This window comes from Martes martes (genome assembly GCF_963455335.1).
Source record: "Martes martes genome assembly, chromosome: 12".
Taxonomy (NCBI): Eukaryota; Metazoa; Chordata; class Mammalia; order Carnivora; family Mustelidae; genus Martes; species Martes martes.
Window position 1 is genome coordinate 84,659,329 of NC_137900.1, and position 24,553 is coordinate 84,683,881.

At 36.9% G+C, this 24,553-nt stretch overlaps 1 protein-coding gene across 1 annotated transcript in view; it reads left to right on the forward strand.

Moving 5' to 3' along the window:
• Positions 1–24,553, forward strand: part of RABGAP1 (RAB GTPase activating protein 1) — a 153,487-nt gene that overhangs the window by 95,010 nt on the left and 33,924 nt on the right. Inside the window, exons 14-15 of the mRNA XM_080819472.1 lie at positions 19,203–19,316; positions 24,128–24,202. Of these exons, the coding sequence (XP_080675598.1) occupies positions 19,203–19,316; positions 24,128–24,202 (189 nt within the window). The remainder of the gene's footprint in view (positions 1–19,202; positions 19,317–24,127; positions 24,203–24,553) is intronic.

The following is a 24,553-nucleotide window of genomic DNA, read 5'->3' on the forward strand; positions in this document are numbered from 1 at the left end:
GAAATATCAGAAGAAAATTTTTAGAACTGAAGGATATGAGTTTCCATAATGAAAAGGACCAGGTTGGTGTATGAAGAAGTCTCTGATGGCGAATCATAAAATATCAGAACACTGGGGATAAAGGAAAATCTTAATAGTTCTTGGTCTGGAATAAGGATGGGACAGTGGGAACATGCTAATAAGTACAGAGATCTAAATAGCACTGGACTTCCTGCCACATTGAAGCAAGAAGATAACTGGGAATAACTTCGAATTTTTGACAAGTGTTTTTTTTTAAAAACCTAGAATTTTATGCCCAAACTTTCTTTCAAATGTGAGAGTAAAAACCCATTTTGACATATGCAGGGTCTCAAAAATATTTACCTGCCTTACATCCTTTTCTCAGTGAGTTACCAAAAGATATGCTTCCCCAGAACAATGGTTGAAATTTAAAAAGTGGAAGATAGACAACCCAGGAAGTGGGGACTCCCAACACAGGACCGAGGGGAAGAGAATTCCCATGGTGATGGAGAAGGAAAGCCATGGGATATCAGCTGTGCAGCAGACCTAGACGGCAACTCATCCAAGTTGGAGTAGAAGGAAGGAGGGCACTAGGAAGTATGTCTTTAGAAAAAAATAACTGAGAGGAATTTGCAGTTCTTTTTATTTAACTTTTTATTTATTTTTAAATTTTAAAATTTATTTATTTAGAGAGATAGGTGTGTGTGAAGAAGGGGGGAGAGGGAGAGAGAGAATCCGAAACAGGCTGTATGCCCAGTGCAGAACCCAAAGAGGGGCTTGATCTCACAACTCTGAGATCATGACCTGAGCTGAAATCAAGAGTCAGACGCTCAGCCGACTGAACCGCCCAGATGCCCCAGGAATTCATTTACAATTCTGTCAGATTTGTTGGGGAAGAATTGGTGATAGATATACATAGAATATTGAGGAGAAAAATGGAGCAATTAGTAACTGTGCAGACAAAATGGAAAATTAGCAAAGGAAGTCTAGTTATGATATATTCTGTGATTTAGCTATGAACAATATTGATTTAAATAAAAATTGTAGCAAAATTACATTGAGAGTTAAGGAAGAGAAGTGCGTGTGGCGGGTGGGTGAGTTTGGGGACTATGACAGGTACAGTATCATCTTCCATACTAGAAAGTCTGGAACACACACACACACACACACACACACAGACACAGAAAATAGCAATTTAAGTATATGTGTGTGTATATATATATATATATATATATATATATATATAATTATATTTAGAAATAGGAAGAAAGAAATCAGCCAAGAAAAAAAGAAAAAGGAAAGGAAGAAATGGTTGCTTCTGGGGAGCAGGGAGCAGGATGGGAGGAGTGAGGGGTCTAGGGTCTGCTATTTTTCTTTGTAAGCTTTGTACTGTGACCTTTCCAAATAAGTAGGTGTATTATTTTTTGCAAGAAGCATAAACCACGTTTAGGAAAAGGCAAATAAATTTCAGCAGAAGTAGAGGGAAACCAGAAAACATGGGTTTAGAACATACTAAAGTAGAAAATGAGAACCTTATAGCACTCTGTTGTCTCTGGTCTTATATAGAGCAACTTCCTATTCTTATCCTCCTAGGAAGACAGGCAAAGGGGATATATTATCCCTCTTTTACAACTGTGGAAGCCTGTTTTGGGGACTGTAAGACCTTTTTGATTCTAATCTACTACATCATGATGATGCATAGGTATCTGTTTGGGTCTTTTTACATTTTTTAATTTTGGTTTTTACCAAGGGAAGATAACAGACTTGAAAGCATCTTCTTTGACATCCTGGAAAGGAAATCATGAAAACAAATATGTGTGTGTGTGTGTGTGTGTGTGTGTGTGTATGTGTTTGATGAGTATATGTATACTGGTATGCAGGTGTCTATAGTACAAGACAGTATCAGATGGCAAGTGGCAATATGAGATGATGAGTGGAACGTGAAGTACTATGCAATATTCATAGGTAAGGAGATGTGTGTTAGATGACTTTCCTTAGAAGGCAGTATATGAGATGGGCAAGGTTCTGGGAAAAGTAAGATCTCTGTAGTGTTATCTCAGCCCATCCCTTGTATAAGATTGCTGAAAGTATCCAGCTGGGCAGAGTTTGAGGAACCCAAAGATCTATAGACAATAGACTAATAAAGTAACCTGCAATTATCAAAGCAACATATGACACGAGAATGCCCTTTGCAGAGTAAAAAGCACATCTTTATGTTATGTTACCATGATTGAAATCACTTAATGAAAGATTTATTGCTTACAAAATGATTGTATTGGTTTTGAACAACATACAAAAGTAAGTCTTTTCAAAGTCAAACTTTAAAATCTGTGTCTATCAGCTTTTAATAAATACCTGTTGAATTAGTAAATTAATATTTTGGGGAGAAAGCAGAAGTTACAGCATTAAACAGCACGATTTCTTTATGAATTTTCTTCCAGAAAGACTGGGGAAATCCCCATTGCCAAAACCAGTTATTTATAGCTAGACCAGAAATAAAAAAATTAAAAAGGCCATTTCTGGGTCTCTGTCTTCATTGGCCCTTGGGGAGCAGAATCTGACTCAAAAGTCTTTTTCATTTTTAAAAGATCTTTTTCTTCATGACATGATATTTGTAGTAATTGAAACACTTCCTACTTAGACTATGATACCATCATGAATTGTTAACATCCTTGTACCGAGGATGTGTGTTGTATCCTACAGAGCACTGGAAATGAAGTTAAAACAGAATTTAGGTACTCGTTCTGGCTATTTATTAGGTAATCTTAATCTGTCTGAACTTCAGAAGTATACTCATGTTTGAGTTATGATGATGCCAACATTAAAGGTGTTGGTTTAAGATCAGATGCAAGTTACATTAATGTAAAGCTCTTTATGTTTATATTCTTGGGTCACTTTTCTCCTAAAATAAAGAGAAAAGTAATGAAAAGAGCATGGATTTTGGAATCTCTAGCGCTTGGTTCTCTATTCTGTAAAATAGGCTTACTCCCCTTTTTGTCAGAATTATTGTGAAATTCATACACTATACATTTTAAGTATGTAGAATTGTGCATAGAAATTCAGTAAAAGATTGTTGCTATTATTTCTTTGTCACACAGAGGTCAGAATCTCCCAGTAACCCCCAGGGCTTGCTGCAAACTGGAATGTACTCAGAGGAAAGCCCTGGGTGAATGTGGAGTGACCCACCCTTTTTGCAGGAATCATAAACCCCTCAAGTACTGCTATAATGATTTGCTCCATCAGTACCTTGGTGTTTTATGTATTTTGTCCTGCTTTTATAGTATGTTGTGCTGGAAGATTACTCCTGTGCAATTCTTAGACATTAAGGTACGTGCATTTAGATGTACTTCATCAAGGAACAAGTCATTGAGGCTTAGAGTAAAAGCTTTATTTAGTAGGTTAGAGGTAGAAAGGAAATTTGGGATTGCAATGATGAAGAGGTATCCCTTTCATTGAAATTCAAAAATGAGTTGTACTAGGAAAAAATGAAATCATGGCAAGGGGTGTTTTAAGCTTCAAAGAGCCCTGAATGAAGGGGTCATTTATGCACTTAAGAAATAGACCATGTGGGGCGCCTGGGTGGCTCAGTGGGTTAAGCCTCTGCCTTTGGCCCAGGTCATGATCTCAGGGTCCTGGGATCGAGCCCCGCATCGGGCTCTCTGCTAAGCAGGGAGCCTGCTTCCCCCTCTCTTCTCTGCCTGCCTCTCTGCCTACTTGTGAGCTCTCTGTCAAATAAATAAATAAAATCTTTAAAAAAAAAGAAGAAGAAGAAATAGACCATGTAATATGTAGTGATGAAAAGTATGTGCTTGAGAGGCAGACTTGAGTTTGAATTCTAGCTCTGCCAGTTAATAACTGGGAACCTACGGCAAGGTATGAAACCCTTAGTCTCTGTTGCCTTAACTAATAGCACTATTTCATGCAAGTATTAGGATTAAATGAGCTAATGCATGTGAAGCTCTTGGCCCATAGTAAGCATTCGGTATATGTTAACAGGTGCTGCTATCTTCCTTGTGTGAATACGGCAGCATGGATAAACCAGAGGTTTCAAGTTGAGGTATAATGCAGAGTAAGGTCAGAATGATAAATTTGGGGTGGGGGGGGCGGCGGCGCCTGTGTGGCTTAGTCAGTTGAGTGTGTCTGTCTGCCTTTGGCTCAGGTCATGATCTCAGGATCCTGGGATTGAGTCCCAGGTCAGGATCTCTGCTCAGCGGGGAGTCCGCTCCCTCTCCCTCTACTGCTTCCCTTAACTTCTGCACGTGCTCATTTGCTCTCTCTCTCTCTCTCAAATAAATAAATAAAATCTTTTTTAAAAAGAAAGAAAGAAAGATAGATAAATAAATTGGGATGACCTAGTCTGGAATAAATGGCTAGGGATTTGATTTTACTTAGGAAGTGGAGAGGGACTTAAGATTTTTGAAGAGGTAAATTACATAATATAGAATCCTAAAGTCACAGGGCTGGAAGACCCCTTAGAGGTCGCAATCTAGACCCTTCATTTCACAGATGGGGAAAGGGAGACCCAGAGTGGTGACTTAATTAGTTGTGGAGCTGGGACTCAAATCCTGCCCAGTCTTACACCTCCCTTAGGCTCACTCATACCACCAAAATAAGCCCAAAGGATTGTTCAACATTTGTCAAGTGCTTAGAAAATGGGAGTTGCTAGCAGGTTTGGGGAAAAAAGGAAAACAAGTATTCAGATTTTGGTGTGTTATTAAATATTTTCCATTGGCACTTTCAACCAAACCAGTTGAGATTTAAAAAAATCTTAGTTAGAAAGTTCTGTTGATGACTGGCAGCCACCACAGAAATGTTTGTTAGGGCAAGTGAAAAATACATTACATGGGTGGTTCTAGAAAGCTTGCATGGCTATTTGTAGTACTTCTACTGCTGTTGAGATTAGAGGGTGAAGTTTTGCTTAAATAAAATTGAAGATCACTGCTTGTCCAGTATCTTTTAGAAGTGCTGTTTCCCAAGAACTTTAAATAGAAAAACATTTAAAAAACTTAATTTCAGGAGGGCTCTTACTACCTATGTAGAAAGGCATTAATACAAAAGTGCTAATAGACTTCGGTTAGTATTATACCTTTGTGCAGATAAGTTTTGAGTTTTTAGGTTGATAAAAAAAGATCTATATATATAGTTATAGCTTTATACATTAATGATGAAATAAGATAGCTTTTAAATATTTAAATATTTCTTGGTAATTGTTTCTTAAGATTAATTTTTTAGGGAAATATTAAAATCTCAAACATTTTTCTTGTATATTGGGGCTCAAGGAAACATTATTTTTGCCTGAAAGCTATATAAAAATATATAACTAAAATAGATACCAAAACCCAGAACATACAGTTTGTGAATAAGTATATGAATGCAGACCTCTTATAGAATTCTAAATGCAGTTCAGCAGTTCACAGATGAAGGTGTCTGTGATTAATATCATTCAAACACAGATTCTCAGTGGTGTTAACTGTTATAAGAGCTGGGAACTCTGTAGAGTTGTAAAGTCTTATTAATATATCTAGCTATTCTGTAGTTGCTGTATATTTTTGCTACTTAATTCTCTAGCTTAAGAGTTATTTTCAGAAGAAACTAACTTTAAAACTGAGTATTTGTTAAGGATTATGAAATACAAATATTTTCTTACAAATCATAATTTGATTATTTGGTTATATAAAAATATAGCTTGAGGAATGTATCTTGATCATGTGTGTGGTATGTCATGAATGGGTGATTTTAAGGAGATTTGGTTCTGGACATAGAATGCTTTATAAAACCTTTAAGCAAATAGTGTAAGTAAACAATAGAGTCTTTATTAAGCTGTACAAAGAAGGCATTTGATACATGGTCTTACTCAGTAATATAATTGAAATAAGTATTTGGAAATTATCACAGTTATCAGAAACAAGTGTTTGGAATATGCCTTTGTATCTCATAGTTTTGTGACTTCAAATTTAGCTGACTCATAGATTACCTCCCCTACCAGCTTTTTAATCAAAATGACACTTTTTGTGTTCACTTTTGTCAGGTAACAGTTCATGAGTATTTCCTGCTTCTTGGGCCTCTCCATGATGGATTACTATGAAGAAGAAGCAACAATAACAAAGCAGGAAAAGGTTGACAGTGCAGTTAGCATTTATGCCTTATCTATACATGATTTGGAGCCATTTTGCCAAACATTGAATAATTTTCCTGTGGGAAACTTGAGCCCTAAAAGGAAATGAACATAGCTGAAAGACTGCATATCACATGGGACTTAAGTTTATTTTTGGAATGGCACTATAATGCCATATTTGGATTGAAACAATGTGATAGCAGTACATTATTTTATTAAAAAGCTATCTTTTCTGAAGAAGTCATCTGATTTTCTGTATACTGTATGCGATAGAATTAACATAAGAAGTATATAATTGTTCAGCTGACAAGTGCTAAAGTATGTATTAAAGTTAGAGGCACTTGCTTGTCTGGCAGACATTACTGGATCCTGCTTTCTGAGTCTGCTCTGTATAATATTCTCTGGCAGTTCATTGCCATAGTACATGGTTGTCTTTTTGTTGTGTATGTTTAGAGTAAGTTTTCTTTATTGGAAGGGGAAAAGAGAATAAAGGAAGATTAGTAGCATTGGGTGTTGGTAGAGTTATCTAATTGTCTTGAGATGGAAGGGCACTTTCCTAAATGAGACAAAAATAGAGAAACCCAAATGGGTTTTGTTTCTGAGAAATGATTTAAAAAAAAAAAAAAAGATGATTAGCAAAGGTATTTCATACTGAGCTCTACAGTGTTCTGGTTAACATTATTCATAGGGGAAAAAAACCAAAAACACTGTGTTATTTATATTATATGTCAGCATTTTTCCTGCTGCCTGATTTACCTTCTTTATGATTTCATTTGGGTGAGATAAATTACGATGTTGGTGATACATGGTGGATTTCTGAATTATGTACTAAAATTGCAGATCCCCCACAGGGCGCTAGGTCCCAAACAGGAAAACCTGACAAATACACATTTTATCCCTTGGCTCTCTCCCAAAGTTGGAAATATGCCAAAATCATAAATCTCAAGTCTGATGGGAAAGAGCCACCACTGAAGTACAAGGTCTTATGGTTAAGATACATGTTGGAATCCAACTAGCATTTAGGGAAAATGCCTTTTCTTTGAATAACTTCTAGAAGGGCCACATGTTGAGATTTTCTTCACTTTGCTTTTATGTTTAAGAGCATTATATGTATTTCTCTGTCTGCATGTTATTCTCTGTCTGCATGAAGGGCCTTAGTTACTTCTGTTTTAAGCCCACTGAACAACCCTTATCCAAGAAAGCACTTCCATATGAGTAAAAAGAAAAAGCATATTTTCAAAGTCTGTCATGTCAGTTTTAATTATAAGAGCTAGAAGACAAAGCCTTTTTTTCATATGTTAAGAACTAGAAAGGTCACTCACTACTGATAAGGGAATTTGCTCACTTTTACAGTATGTTTGTCTGGGTTAAGAATGTGAGCTAAAGAGCCAGAACAGTTGGGTTCCAGGCCCAGCTTCTCCCCTTTCTAGCCAGATGATTTAACTTCTTCCCCCCGTTGTCAGAGGGTTAAGGTGGGTCCATCTGTCTGTGTGATCTGTCTGTACATAAGGCAGTTAAAACAATGGCAGCAGATCCATCTTAGCTCTTGTTATTGTTGGTTAATTATTTTTAAGTCTCTAAAAGCAAATTTGTCAGTAAAAAATGAGTGGCCCTGAACCTTAGGTGTCTCATATACCCCTTTGAGAATTCATTTATTCAACAAATACTTTGAACGTCTGCCATTTGCCAGACTCTTCTAGGAGCTGTAGATGGCACATGAAGAAAACAAGTCTCTGCACTTATGAACTTCCACATTCTAGTGAGTCTTAAAATTCCTAAACATTCCTCTTAGAAAAATACATGCAAAGCATTGCATGCAGTGTCAGAGAATTTATGGTAACCTATAACTCTGTTTATTAAGTCTCCAAACACATCTCAGGAATCTTCAAAATTTCAGAAATCTCTAGGAATATCACAGATACCTTCTTTTTATTTTGTCAGAATTCCTGTGTGAGGCATTCTTTAAGAGGGGTATAGTATTTGATTTTTAAAGACAAAGCTATTGTTCAAGAGACAGAATAATTGTTACTGTTTTCCTTAATCACCTTTTTTGGTTACATCAAATTAGAAATGCTTAGATTTAACATGATCAATTGAAATAAAATTTCCAGATTTTTCAGATTTTTGTAGGACAATCTTGGTCTTATCCAAACATAAGAGCATCTATTTTCACTGGCGTAGAAGTCTTATTCTTTATTTTTTACTTAAGCAAGTCTGCTGTTTCCAAAACATATATAATTAAATAACAGATGATGAGAGTTGCATAATTAAGAGAGAATGATTATACCTCAAGGATGTTTTCAGTCCTCATTTATTCCCTTATAAACATGTAGCACCCCTTCAATTTCTTTTTTCTTGAGTTTTTATCCTAGGGGATTTTAAAAATTAAGTCTTTAAAATTCATTTCTTACAAGCTAAGGCTGACTTTCAGAGCAAGATATAATCAGATTTTTTTTATTTCTATAAAAACGTGTAAAGATAGAATACGGTATAATAGATTTGAGTGGGGTTTTGGTGGTTTCTGTTTTATTTTGTTTTCTTAAGTGTTACATGATGGCTTTTAACAAGTCATTTATTAACATTACACACTAGTCCCAAGATCTTTCTAACTTTTTCTTTAGGCAACAAGCTACTCTGGAAATAATAATCTTCCCTGTGTTGGTTATTTCTCATGGCAGCCTTCCACTGTATTTTCTTTGTTTGGGTACTTTCCTTTTCTTCCTGCCATTCTTAGCTTTCTATTTTTCAACTTGAGTTTACAAAGGGTGTGTATTCAAAGAGTTTCCGCCAGTTCCCAGTACCTTGTTAATCCTGAGAAGTTACCCAGTGGGCCAATTCTCACAGTAAGATATAAAAATAGTCATCCAGAAAAATTACAGAATGTGGTACCACTGTGATTTGAACTAATGGATGACTTTCAAAACTTAGATGGAGAGAAGAAACAGCATATAAGTATTATTATTTCCTTAGGATTTTCTGTGCAGACTTTTTTTAGAAGAACCTTAAAAATTAAATAACAAAGCCTCACCATTGCTTTATATCGTATACACTAAAAGGGTGTAAGAGTTCAGGCCAAGAGAGAAGTTATCTATAAATCTGTCACATGAACAGAACCTACTTTTGATTACTATTAAGCTTATACCCACAGCATTCATTTCACCAGTTTTATTCCACATATTCTGTTCAGCATTTTATTGAGTGGCTAATAAGTGCAGATCATTATTGGTATGTGAACTTGGGTGGCTTAACCTTGCTAAAAGCCCAAATTTCCATACTGTAATAGGAGATAATGCCATTTCCATTTTTTTCTTTTAATAAACTATATCTAAGAATGGTTTTAGATTTATAAAAATTGTGAAAATAGTATAGGGTGTTCCAATACCCTGCATGTAAGATGTTAACTAAACATCTTTTGTTTAGTAAACAATATAGTTGTATTAATATTAACTGAAATCTATATTTAGAGGGTTTTTTTGAAGATTTTATTTATTTGAGAGCTTGAGAGAGCATAAGCAGGGAAGGAAGTAGCAGAGGGAGAGGCAGGGTCCCCGCTGAGCAGGGACCCTGATACGGGGCTTTATCCCAGGGCCCCCGAGATCATGACCCAAGCTGAAGGTAGCCGCTTAACAGACTGAGCCACTTAGGTACCCCTCTACTTTATTTAGTTTTGCTTAATTTTTATCTAATGCCCTTTCTTTGTAGTGCATCCTATTCAGGGATACTGTATTACATTTCATCCTCATGTCTCCTTAGGCTCCTCTTGACAGTAACAGTGTTTTATACTTTAACTTGTTTTTGATGATTTTGATGGTTTTAGGGAATACTGGTCAGGTATTTTATAGAATGCCCTTCAGCTGGAATTGATCTGTGTTTCTTATGAGGTTATGAGTTTTGTTATGAACATATAGGTAAAGCACCATTTTTATCATCTCTTATCAAGGGTAGGGACTATCACCGTGACTCACCACTGTGATTTTGACCTTGATCATCTGGCTGAGGGCGTATTTGTCATATTTCTTCACTGTTCAGTCAGTTTTTTCCCCTTTCCATAGTGTATTCTTCTAAAGGAAGTCACTCTGCACCGCTCACACCAGGAATGGGCTTCCTCCAGGAGGGCAGCATGTCTGCATACATTACTGGGAATTCTTCTGCATAGGATATTTGTCTCACCCCTCCCCATGCCTTTATTTATTTATTCATTTGTTTATGTAAGTATAGACTCACGGATTTTTGTTTTAAACTTGGATTATAATCCAGTACTACTTCTTTTATTTTGTTTTAATTGTTCCAGCTTTGGCCATTGGGAACTCTTTTCTTTGGCTCCTCTTTCCCTCTGGCGTACTCCTGTTGTGGGTTTGTTTTCTTCATAGTCAGATACAGGGGAAGCACTTCCTTACTCTTCTGGCACTTCCAGATAGTGCAGGTTCATCTTATATTTCCTGCCCCAGTCTTAGAAACAATTATTTCTCTAAGGAGTCCTGGTTCCTTTTATTGGTAACTGGTATTAGAAACCAAGATCCTGGCAATAGATGTGCTCACTGCTACTGGATTTTATTGCTTCTAGACCCTCTAGTCAACTAACCGAGCAAGGAAATATCTGTGTGGTAATGCCTTTTGATCAGTCAACATGTGGGTTCAGCAAACAGTGCATTGGAATTAGTATGGGATGGACTCAGTAAACTTTATATGTAGTTCTTTGCAACTTTAGATGCAATTATTAGTCATAAATAGGCTAGAAGAAGGGTAAGACAAGTACCTAAAAGACTCTTCCAAAACAGCAGGATAATTGCTGTAAGGTTGCTACTAATATGGTGTGTACACTGATTGGTACACTTTTCTGGAGAACAAATTGGCAGTGTAATTCATAATCCAAGACACAAGGCTTAAATGCTGGATCTTGGGGGGATGATAAAATTGTGGGAAACTGTCTTTCCCTTAGGAATCATGGCTCTACTTTACAGTCTTGTTTATAGCAAAAGAAATAGAACAGCCTGAATATTCCAAAGTCAGGGATTTAGCATAGTAAATTATGGTATAGCCATGTTACAGGTAACTGTGCATTAAAAATGGCAGGGTAGATAATTGTCAAGTGATATGAAAAGATGCTCACAATGTTTTACAGGTAGTAAAATTAATTTTCAAAACAGTATGAACTTTTATAAAAATAATTACATAAAAAACACATACCCATCAAACATTAGCTACAGTTATTTCTGAGTTGTGAAATTATCTTTTTTCTTATTTCCTCCCAGTATTATCATAAGAAGGAAGTAAAATAAGTTTTGTTAAAATAAAAGGGTTTTGTTACTATATGAAGAAAACAAAAAGTTAGATTTTTTCTTTTAAAATGCAGTAAGGTGGGTCACCTTGGTGGCTCAGTTGGTTGAGCATCCAACTCTTAATTTCAGCTCAGGTCATGATCTCAGGATCATGAGATCAAGCCCCGCATCAGGCTCCATGGTGGGTGTGGAGCCTGCTTAAGATTCTCCCTTTCCCTCTGCCCCTGCTTATCTTCTACCCACCTACCACCCTCAAACCCCATTCACACTTGCGTGATAAATAACAAAATGCAGTAAAGTGTATCATTAATTTTGTTATTTTTGAACAACAGCGAGTAGTCCCATTTGGCAGGAGTATGAAAAGGGGCAATAAAAAAGATTTAGATGTTAGTATGAGGTGTTAATTCTCAGTATTTGTTTTGTGAATAAATTTTAAATGTACTGAGATTTTAGAATACAATTTTTAATGAAATTATTTCCAACAATGTACGTATGTATTCCATTATATTATTATACCATAATTTATCTCTTTTTCTGTTGATGGACATTGGGATTTCTAGTTTGGGGCTATTACAGATACGGTTATTATGAACATTCTTAACTTTTTTCTTTCTTGATTTTATGTTTTTGGTTCTCTTATGTAATATTAAGGATGAGAATTGCTGATTCTGGGGACGCCGGGGTGGCTCAGTGGTTTAAGCCACTGCCTTCGGCTCAGGTCATGATCTCGGGGTCCTGAGATCGAGTCCCGCGTCGGGCTCTCTGCTCAGCAGGGAGCCTGCTTCCCTCTCACTCTCTCTGCCTGCCTCTCTGCCTACTTGTGATCTCTCTCTGTCAAATAAATAAATAAAATCTTAAAAAAAAATTGCTGATTCTGGGTATATGTATGTTTGACTTTACAAGAAACTGCTGTGTAATTCATCAAAGTGATTGTATCATTTTATACCTCCATTAACAAGTGAGAGTTCCAGTTGTTTCATATCCTTACCAACATCTGGTATTTTCTTTGTATTTTAGACAGTTTAGTATGTTTCAGTGCATATGTTTATAATTGCTGAGCAGTAAATATGTTATATATGATTTCTGAGCATTGCTGATTGAAATGTAAGGGACAGTATACCACCATACTTAACAGGATTTAATTTAAACTTCTGCTACATTGGGGATACAGAAATTTACAGACTTTTGGAGAACTGACTTCTGTAAAATGCAGCAAACATTTTTAACATTCATTATTACATGAAAAGTGCATATGTTCAAAGGGATATACATTTTAAGTTATTGCAGCTTATTTGTGACAGAATTTATGCTTGTAAAACATGAAATTAATCAACAGCATGTCAGTATATTTAAAATCATTACAAATCTCTGTTCATAATGCCCATGAAAAAATTACTGTGATACATATTTAGAGCAGGACTTGGCAAACTGTGGCCCAGGAGCCAAATCAGGCATGCTGCTTGTTTTTGTAAATAAAGTTTTATTAGAAAACAGAGTGCTTGTTTATTTACATATTGTCTTGGCTACTTTTATTCTGCAAGGGGAGATTGAGTAATTTTAATGCTAAATGACTTGCAAAGCCAAAACTATTTGCTATCTGACTCTTAACAGAAAAAGTTTGTAAAATGCTAATACTGCATACTCATAGGACATTTTAGTTTTCTTCTGGAGAGTAAAGCTTTTTCTTGGGATGAAGTGACAGAAACATAAAACCCGTCACTGGAGGAAAAAATCCCTCTTCTGCCATAACTTTGATAATTTTCAGGACACATATCAACTGACAGTTTTGCCATTCCCTGTTCTCTGTTCTTCAATCTTTTCTGAGTTGATGATGTCACTCTTCTGATACAAACTTACTAATAATTTCATCATTGTTAGAATTTCTTGATCATCTTTGTACAGCTTGACTTCTGGCAAGTCAAATGGATTTAATCCCAAGTTTTTCAGCGTACTTCCTAAGACTAGGTATTTTAAGTCAGTGGTTGACCATAGACCTCCCCAATACATTGTTATTGTTGAGGCTTTGAATTTTAGGATGTGAATTTTCTAATGCAACTTTTCTCAAGGGTGTTTTACCCCTTAATTCTCTGATGACTCCCATTATCAATGGATGAGGAATGGCAGAGTAATAAGGACAGACCAGTTATAGGGTATTTTCCTATCCTATGTGCATTTGAATTTCCAAACCATATTTCTGCCTTCATCTTATCTTCATTACCAATCTGATATGACTGATGTAACTGGTATAGTCTATTTTGAAGTTTTCCATATCCCTCTCAATTCTTAATAGAATTTATTGAACCTTTGTGCTTGTGTTAAGCCACAATCTGTCACTCTCTTAGAATGTTTCAGAACTTACACTGTTGTTTCATAGAATTTCTAGAATAAATGCATCTGACATTTTCTTCAAAAGAATTCTCTTTAGAGGTGCAGATACAATTCAAGAATAGAATTAACAATTTTTCAGAATAATTTTTTGTAGCTGTTCCAAATATAGGTCAGTGACATATCTGTTCATCACTTCGGGAAAGCTTTGTCAATGTGAAATTCATCTTACTCATTGTTTTAATGTTTTCAGTCTCCCTTCTCTTTTTCTTTCAAGCTCCAAAATCTTTCAGAAACTGCATTAACGCTGCTTTGAAATTATAATTCTGATTTTTCAAATTGTCACTTGATTAAATAACTCTCTTCAGAGTATTCCGGGTAATATAGCCCTATCAGTGCACAAGAAATCATTCTCTTTTGACAGACATTTTGGCTGGCTATTTTGTTGTGGTTTTAATTAACTTTTTCATTTACTTATTTGCTATTGATTTATTTTCTTTTATGAAGTGTCTGCTCAAATTTTTGTCCATTTTATTAGATTATCTTTTTTTTGAGTTCTAGATATAGTCTAGATACAGTTTTTACACAGATCTGTACTACTGTTTCTTGTTTAAATGGCATATTGTGTTTTATTTTTTTAATTAAGTTTATTTTAATTTCACTATTAACTACAGTGTTATATCAGTTTCAGGTGTACAATATAGTGATTCTGTACGTTGCACAGTGCTCATGATGATAAGTGTATTCTTTAATCCCCATCACCTATCTCACCCATCCCCTCTCCACAACCCCTCCAGTAACCATCAGTTTGTTCTCTGTAGTTAAGAGTCTGTGTCTTGGTTTGTCTCTCTTTGTGTTTTTCCTTTGCTTGTTTGCTTTGTTTCTTAAATTCCACCTATGAGTAAAATCATATGGTGTTTGTCTTTCTCTGACTGATTTATCACTTAGCATTATAATCTAGCTCCATCTATGTTGTTGTATATGGCAAGATTTTGTTCCTTTTTATGGCTGAGTAATATTCCATTGGTGTGTGTATACCACATTTATATTATATACATGCATACATATACAGATATACATGTAGCATATCTTCTTGATCGAATTCCTCTATCAGTGGACACTTGGGTTGCTTCTGTAATTTGACCATTGTAAATAATGCTACAGTAGACATGGGGGTGAATGTATCCCTTTGAATTAATGTTTTTGTATTTGAGGGGTAAATACCCAGTAGTGTGATTCCTGGATAGTAGGACAGTTCTATTTTTAGCTTTCTGAGGAACCTCCACACTGTTTTTCCCAGTGACTGCACCAGTTTGCATTCCCACCAATAGTGCACAAGGGTTTTTCCTTTTTTTCCTCATTCTCACCAACACTTGTTGTTTCTTGTGTTTTTGATCTTAGCCATTCTGACAATTATGAGGTGATACCTCATTGTAGTTTTGTTTGGGACTTTTTTTTTTTAAGTTTATTTATTCATTTAAGTAATCATTACATCCAGGATGGGGCTCGAACTCACAACCCCAGGATCAAGAGGTACACACTCCTCCAACAGAGCCAGCCAGGTTCCACTCTCATTGTAGTTAAGATTTGCATTTCCGTGGTAATGAATGATGTTGAGCATCTTTTCATGTGTCTGTTAGCCCTCTATATGTCAACTTTGGAAAAATGTCTGTTCCTTGTTCCAGTTAACAAGGGTCTTTCCTGATTGCGTGGTGCCTCATTCACATGGATCTTGAATTAAACGTTAGCATTAGAGATCCTGGTTTGGGTAGGGCTGTTGATCACATAGCGTTGCCATTGCTTAGTCCTGTGAAAGCATTTGAACTTTATTAGGTATGTTTATCAAGTGTTGACTGACTTTATGCCCTACATTATGCTGGGCTCTGTGGAAATTATAAAACTGAATCACAATTTCTATCCCTACGTGAATAGTTTTATAGGGAACTTAAGATAAACAAAAGTAAAAATATATATTCTAGGAACCTTATGTGTGTGTGTGTGTATTCTGCATATCACTAGTGATTGTGTACATATGTGTGTTCAGAGGATAGCCCCAGCTCTCAACAGTGCTGGAGATTGCTTCCTTCCACTTATTTTTTTTTTAAAGATTTTATTTATTTATTTGACAGACAAATCACAAGTAGGCATAGGGGCAGGCAGAGAGAGAAGGGAGGAAGCAGGCTCCCTGCTGAACAGAGAGCCCGATGCGGGGCTTGATCCCAGGACGATGGGATCATGACCTGAGCCGAAGGCAGCAGCTTTAACCCACGGAGCCACCCAGGCGCCCCGCTTCCTTCCACTTTTACCCAGCCTTTTCTGTATCCATGTCAGACACTGGTAGATGCTCTTTATAGATTTAAATTTTATGTGTACATTTAATGTAACCCTTACTACAACTTTATAAGGTAGGCGATATTAGTCACAGAAGATACGAAACATACCTAAAGTTATACAGCTTAAGAGACTGACCCAACTTCCAGACCCAGATACATGTCCCTCTAAGCTGTGCCCTAGGTTTTAAGACCTTGAGGTAAATATGGACTTACATCGTTTTCATCACTTAGCTGTATATTGCTAAAATAGGACTGGGAACTCTTACTACTTTAAAGGGCTAGAATCATCTTGGGTCTCTCATTTGTATGAGCATCCTCTCTTATTTTTCCATTTTAAGATCATTTTTATTCAGTTGTAATTTAAAATACATGAATTTTAAGTAAATGATTCAATACATTTTAACTACCATCATAGCTGTGATGGATAATACCTCAAAAGTTCTCTTCATGTCTCGTGAGAATCAGTTTTCTCCCTTTAACTCCAGCCTCTTCCGAATACTGATCTACTTTCTATAACTTACAATTTTGTCTTTATAAGAACTTCATACACCTGGATTAATGGAAAATAATCTTTTGTGTCTGGCTTCTCCAGTCATTTAGAAAATGCTGTTGAGATCCGTTCATGTTGCATACATCAGTGATTTTTTTTTTTTAATTTCTGTGTAGTAGTATTCCACTATATGGGTTGTACCACAGTTTTATTTATCCATTCACCCATTAGAGCACTTTCGTATTGTTTCCAGTTTGGGTTAGTATGACTAAAGCTGTGACCATTCAAGTTCAAGTCTTTACATTTATTCGTATTTTCATTTCTCTTGGATAAATATCTAGGACTGGAATCACTGAATTATATGTTAAGTGTATGTTTAACTTTATAAGAAACTTCCAAACCATTTCCAAAATATTTGTACCATTTTGTATTCCCACCAATTTCTGGGAGTTCAGTTGTTTCATACACACCCTTTGCCAACACTTGCTATCTTGGTTGTTTTTAGTTGTTTTTAGTTTTAGCATTTAGTTAGATGGATAGTAGAATCTCATTGTGGTTTCGGTTTATATTGTTCTAATGACTAATGATGTTGAGACTTTTTCACATGCTTATTTACCATCTGTGTGTCTTGCTCTGTGAAGTATCTCTTCAATCTTTTACCACCATTCCCCCCTTTTTAAAAATCAATTGTTTGCCTCTTTATCTGTTTTAAGAGTTACATATTCTGGATACAGCACCATTATCAGATTTTATAGGTATTTTGTCCTGGTCAAGGTTAACATTTTCATGTTGTTACCAGGTGTTTAAAGAGTACAGTTTTAAAGTTTTAATGAAGTCCAGTTCACCTAATTTTTTTCTTTTATGATTCCTGACTCGTGGGGACTCCTATAGATAGCTCTACAGATCCCTTTCTGTTCAGCGTTTCCTCTCCAGTACTCTGACCTACAAACTCTAGCTACCTTGCCCTTTCCATATCCTGCTCTTTTCTCAACTCAGGGAGATACTCCCCACCCCAGCTCTGTTTCAGTTCCCTCTCCATGTGCTGCAGCTTGGAAGCTGTCACCAGGCAATAACTACTGTGGTCTTTGGTCTCACCTTGGATCTTGTCCTTTTGTCAGAGAGCACCATCGTTTTGAGTTGCCTTAACTGTTAATAACATATTAAAAATGAGTAGTATGCCAGTAAAGCTCTTTGGGAAGCAGTTTGGCCACATCTCTGAAAGTTTAAATAGTTTACTCATCAAAAAAGAGCATAGGGGGCGCCTGGGTGTCTCAGTGAGTTAAAGCCTCTGCCTTCAGCTCAGGTCGTGATCCCAGGGTCCTGGGATCGAGCCCCACATCGGGCTTTCCGCTCAGTGGGGAGCCTGCCTCCCTTCCTCCCTCTCTGCCTGCCTCTCTGCCTACTTGTGATCTCTGTCTGTCAAATAAATAAATAAAATCTTTTTTAAAAAAAGCATAAAAACAAAAAAAAGCATAGGCTTTAAAGTTAGCTCACTGGGACGAGGTTGGGAGCTCATAGTGTACAAACTTGTAACGAGTAGTAAAAAGCCATAGAGATCTGATGCACAGTATAATGAATATATTATGTAATGTAAGAAATATGGCTATAGTGGCAGTCATATTACAATATATAAATGTATCAGAGTAATAAAACACTGTACACCTTAAATTTATACAACATTACATGTCAAATATATTCAATAAGAATTTAAAAATGTAGAGTTAGTTCACATCCCACAACTGAAAATACTTATGGACCTGGGAACATAATGACCCAAAGGACTGGAGAAATTACTGAACAAGAGAAAAATATCACTTTGATTTTTCATCTTGAAGCAGGAGTATCAGGCTCTTAGATGGTATGCTGAATGTGATGTAGTTTCACCAAGGAGAATCAAGTCCATTGTTTTATGAAGACAATGCACTGTTAAAATAGAAGGTCATGTTTCTGTGCTCCCATTCTTTAGCATGTGAACACATGAAATTTAACAAGGGGAATTTATTAGGAATACCTGAATGCTTGCTTTGTTGTATAAAGGATTGCTGTGATATTATTGACATTTGTTTAGTTTTCTCCATTGGCAAAAGAAAGGGATATTTTCCTATAGCCTGTTTGACTCACTTGACATTTGGTGGTCTAGTTTCATATTGAGTAAACTGCTGTATGCACTTCTATACCATTTGCCCTTAGGATACACCCCAATTTAGGGACCCTTCTTTTCCTTTTGAGAACCTGGCTTATGGGCATCATGCCAAAGGATCATTTAAAGCAGCAGTTTTTATACCCAATTTTTCTAATGGGAGCACTTTACCTCCCTTTGAGATTAGTTTGAATATTTTCCTATGGGAACTCCATTTTGATTATCACATTTTCCCTCTTGCAATAGAAAGGTCACCAGCTGCACTTCTTGCAACAGAGATGGAATACATATGAGGTATATGCAGTAAGCAGGTTTCTTTTCTTCCATATTTTTTTCCTTAATACTTGATTTTGCTTTTGCTTGAACAGTTGGTCCCTGAAGATGCAGTAACTCTGGGCATGCACATATATATGTATGTCCCTGCAGCTTTAAAGCATGTAAATGAGAAGTACTTGTTGTATAAACTTATACAAATACGTACATGATTAACTACTAAACCTCTTTCCTAATGTTTCCACAGGAGTCTCCCCAGGACAGTGCTATCACTCGGGATATTAACAGGACATTCCCAGCTCATGACTATTTTAAGGACACAGGAGGAGATGGACAAGATTCCTTATATAAAATATGCAAGGTATTTCACATAAAAAAAAAAAAAAACCAAAAACCTTGGGTTTTAAAAGTGATTCTGGTTCTTTGAAATTACACAGAAGGTAACTACAAAGTATAATTTGTATTTGATGTTTAAGAAGGCAAAAAAGGGGGCACCTGGGTGGCTCAGTCGGTTGAATGCCTGCCTTCCACTCAAGGTTGTGATCCCAGGGTCCTGGGATCAAGCCCTGCATCAGGCTCCCTGCTCAGCTCAAAGTCTGCTTCTTCCTTTCCCTCTGAACCTCTGCTCTGTCCGTGTGCTTGCGTGCGTGCTCTCTCTCAAATGAATAAGTAAAATATCTTAAAAAAAAAAAAAAAGAAATTTTCTGAAATTGTGATGTTACCTTTAATTTTATGCCCATAATGAACAGGAAATCAATTAGACATAAAATGATAAAGTTTCTTTTACCCTTTTAATCAGGACTTGCAGATGACAGTCCCCTGATTCCATACTTACTATTTTTTTTAGGGGGAAAGGGGCAGGGGGAGACAAAGAATCTTCAACAGGCTCCACGTGAAGCATAGAGCCTGACATGGAGTTCGGGATTCAGTCTTACAACCCTGAGATCATGACCTGAGCTAAAGTCAAGAGTCAGGTGTTTAATGATCTAAGCTACCCAGGCAACCCCTCCCCACCCAGTTCTACATTTAAACTTTCAGAAATTGGCTTATGTTAAGAGCTTCTGAGTCCTGTAACATTGTAAACTCCCTTTGGTATTCCCATTATAAGTTATGAACTTAGGAGCTAGGACACATCCAACAAGCAGGAAGTACTGATGCCTATCTAGGTGGACTTTTTAGCACTGCAGCATAATAAATGGTGGGAAATACTGATGTCTGTCAAAAGATCTGTAAAGGAAATGTTCAATTCAGCAGTAATGTTCAATTTCAGCAATGAATTTTTCAGTAGATTTTGGTACTTCAGAGCCATAAGGCTAAAAGAGGACTTGGGACCAGAGTTCTTCAATCTTCCTCTGTCCTCAGAATCATTCTTTAGTCTTTTCCCCCCAAAATTTATCAAGTACCTATTTAGCATCTATTCTCTAGGAAGTATAGACTAGGCATGAGACACACCCTTAAGAAACTTGCATGTTATTGATTGAGAAGGTAGAATTAACAAGTTTTATGGCAGTCTGCTAGTAAAGAGCAGGTTCTCCAGGGATAAACTAGATGCTTCAACTATAAGGACAGTTAGGTTAAGAGAAATGTTTCTTTAATTTCCACAAAGTTGTCATTTCTTTTGTAATGCTCTTCTCTGATCATCCTTTTTTAGCCCCTTCCTAGTTGTGCTTCCCACTTAAGCAGCCATCCGGCTGTTCCTCAGTGCAGAATTTCCCACGAAGAAACCCTGTGCTTACTGCCTTTGAGCCATTCCTCCTGATCCCACTGCCCTCTAGTGTTTGTCTCACAATGATCTTCCTTGAAGCACGCTCTTCTCTTGACCTCTTGACCTCTGTCACCCTCCCAGTTTTGCTCTCAACCTTCTCTCTCAGCATTGTTGACTCCCTCTTTCTCTCTCTACCTGCCTAAAAAGAGGCATTCCCCTAGGTGCTCAGTCAGTAGTTTCTGTTGCTCTACATTGTCTCCCTGGATGACTCCTTCCACCCCCACAGCTTCAGCTTTAACCACTGCACAGATGTTCCCAAATCTGCATTTAGTTCAAGGCCTAAATTTCCAGCTGTCAGTTGGTCTTCCTATAGGCGGTCTGTTAAGTACATCAAACAAAAAGGTCTAAAGGTAGAGTTCATTTAAAAACATGTTTTATTAATGAGAATTTTCAAATGTAATAAAAGTTGAATAATATAATGAATTTGTATATATCCCCCCACCAGATTTAATATTTAATATTTATGAACATATTACCATAGTTGCTTTCTCTGTCCCTTTTAAAAATTTTCCTGAAGTGGGGCACCTGGTGGCTCAGTCATTTAAGTGTCTGACTTTTGGTTTTGGCTCAGGTCATGATCTCATGGGTCATGAGATCCAGACCCACCGCAGGCTCTACGTTCAGCAGGGAGTCTGCTTGAAGGTTTTCTTTTTCTACCCTTCCCCCACTCACACTCCCAGGCTTGCTCACTCACTCTCTCAAAAAAAAATTTTTATTTCCTGAAGTACTTCAAAGCAAATGTCAGGTATTATGAATCAATTCTTCACTATACATCTCTAAAAAAATTAGATCACTATTCATCCATAGCAGCCATCATTATCAATCAGGGCCATCCAGTAACCTTTCAGATTTCCCTAAATGTCTTTATACGTTTGGTGAGAATAGGATCCAGCAGTATCCATAATATGTTTAATTGTTATGGCTCTTTTAATTGGAAACAGTCTTCCTTTTTCCCTCCATGCCATTGTCTTGCTGAAGATACAGTCATTTCTCTGTTAGTTTTCAGTTCCTTCCTTTGGCCACATTGAGTTTGATAGGATTGATGTCTCTTACAGCCCTACTTCCCTTTCTAATCACTACTGGCTACAGGCCTCTATCATATGTGCCAGCACTTTCACAAAAGCTGCCTTGCGTTAGTCTCCCTCCCTTTGGGTTCTAACCTATTTATTATTTTCTCCATGTTGACCCCAGAATTGGGTCATTTGCGGGACCTCCACAAAAGCCTTTTAGTGCTTCCTCCTAACCCACAGAATGAAATCAAAATCTCTTACTTCATTTCCTGGTCCCATATTTCTTAGCTTAGCATTAAAGTCATTTTGCAATTTATCCTGGCTTAATTCCTAAATATTTTATGCTTCACCTGCATTGAACTTCTCACTGTACTCTGGTTGATTTACACATCAGACTTCCCAACGAAACTGTGAAGTTCTCAAGGGCAGAAGTCACTTCTGTATGTTGCTATCTGTAGCATTTGGCACGGTGCTTAGCATATAGTAGGTGCTCACTAAATGTTAATGAAGCGATAAAATGCCTTTTATTCCCCATATTTCATTACAGCTTCCATGAATTTTATATCCTAAACATGTCTCAAATGTGTCATGTACTTTCACATCTGTATGTATTCCTTCAAACTTTCCCATGCCCCTAAAAAATAAGCTCCCCTCCATTTTCTACCTATAGAAATTCAATACGTTTTGTCATGGTACGTAATTGGGTCCTGTGCTGAGCAGTTTATAGTGAGAGAGCTGAGAATAAATCATCAAGTCCGTCATATAAATACTGGGATTATTCACATCTTACAGATAAGAAATATAGGTAATGGGCCTAAGATCGAGACCTAGGCATCAGTGGTTGTGGGATTTCAGACCAACTCTGACTAACTCTGAAGCCTCTTTTCTTTCTTGACCAAACAACTTTAATTGATAATTTTACAGACATTGTCAGACTGCTTCACAGAGCTCTATCAGCATATACTACTACTGATTTTAACACAGTCTTAACAAGATTATTAACACTTCTTAGTGTTAATAATGACAGATGCAAAATAATGCCTTACTGTATTAAACAGATTGTTTCAAAAGCCCTCTGGATATCTTGTCTTTGAAAAAGTATATAAGTTAGAGTTTTTCACTAAATGCTAATGATAAAACCCATGTGTATATTAACTTCATTGCCATCTAAAAAGCATCAGCATCACATTTTGCTAAGTGATCTTTATTTTGGACATACTCTAAATTGCTTTCGTGAGATGCAGAGATACCATGGTACAAAAAATAAGTGGGGAATAAATGGAATTTCATCAGAAATAAACTTGTTAAACAGGGAATAGCATCTTGAATCTGTAGGAATTTCCCTTTCCACCACAGCTTACATGAGAACTGGAAATATTAGTCATAAAAACAAGACTCTGGAAAACAACCAAAGAACCAAAAAGAGTAAACCACAAGGAATGTCAGATGTCAGTATTCTGTTAAAGATAATGTTCAGAAGAGATGGGCAATAATCATCTCCCGCCAAAAAAAATAGAAAATAAGAATCCAGAGGAACCCACAAATGGTTTTGGAGTAATCCCTCTTATCAGAAAAGTTATTACTGGCATTGTGGAAAGAATTGTATTTTGGTGTCTTTGCCAAAAGATTTTTTCCCAGAAAGAAAAATGAATAATGTTAACAGTGTTTAGTTAAAGCGTGCTGTATGACTGGCTAGGTTAAAGGCGTGAGGTGCTGGCCAGGTTGGATAGGGCATCACTCCAGCCCCTAAGAAGCTTACAGTCCAGTAGAGAAGATGGACATTTAAAATGCAGTGTGATGAGTGCTGTGATAACTATACTTGTGTAGCAAGTACTGTCAGAGTACAGAGAAGAGAGGGAACCCTGGGGTAATGGAGTGTTTGGAACCTGAAGGAAGAGCACATTTTTCAGACAGAAGAGGGGAAGGCAAGGGCCAAGACAGAGTCATGGCAACCTTTTTTTTAGAGCTGAAGTGGTTTTTGCCTAACTTTCTCCACTCCTGGGCTATAGGAGGTCATGGCGACAGTTGTGTTTATTGTAAAGAAAAAATTGGTGAGGGGCACATGGGTGGCTCAGTCGCTAAGTGTCCCCCTTTGGCTCAGGTCATGATCTCAGGGTCCTGGGATGGACCCCTCTTCAGGCTCCCTCCTCAGTGGGGAGTCTGCTTTTCCCTCTCCCTCTCACACTCGTGTTCTCGAGCTCTCTCAAATTTAAAAAAAATCTTTTTTGAAATTTAAAAAAAAAATTGGCAAGAAATATTTGCATCACTCATTGACTATCGAAATGCCATAAGAGAGTGTGGGTATCTTCCACGTTCCTGTATTCAAGGTCCTATAGGGCAGCTATGGCCCATGAGTGACTATATTTATTTATACCTCCCATGTTTTTCTTTTTCCAGGCATATTCTGTGTATGATGAAGAGATTGGCTATTGCCAGGGCCAGTCATTTCTCGCTGCTGTTCTGCTTCTCCATGTGAGTATTAGGTCTCTGCTCTGACTTACACATGACCTGCCTCAGCTTATGATAGCCTTAGACTTGAGCATGGTTTTATATGGCCTTTGGCCAGACTCTGGTGCATGAGTTTTACTCCTATATCTGGAAACCTTTTCCTTAAGTTGACATCATGATGGAAGAGAAACATGGTAAGAATAAATGACAGTGTTAAACACTAGTACAAGAGTAGACTTCATTTTGATTGCTAGAATGATTGGATAGTCTTGGTTGATTGAACACTTACGGACATTTTATATTCTATAAAGTAGCCACTGTCACTAGTATTTGTTTGGGGATCATTTGTGTATTGGGGTGGGAAGGAAGCAGAGA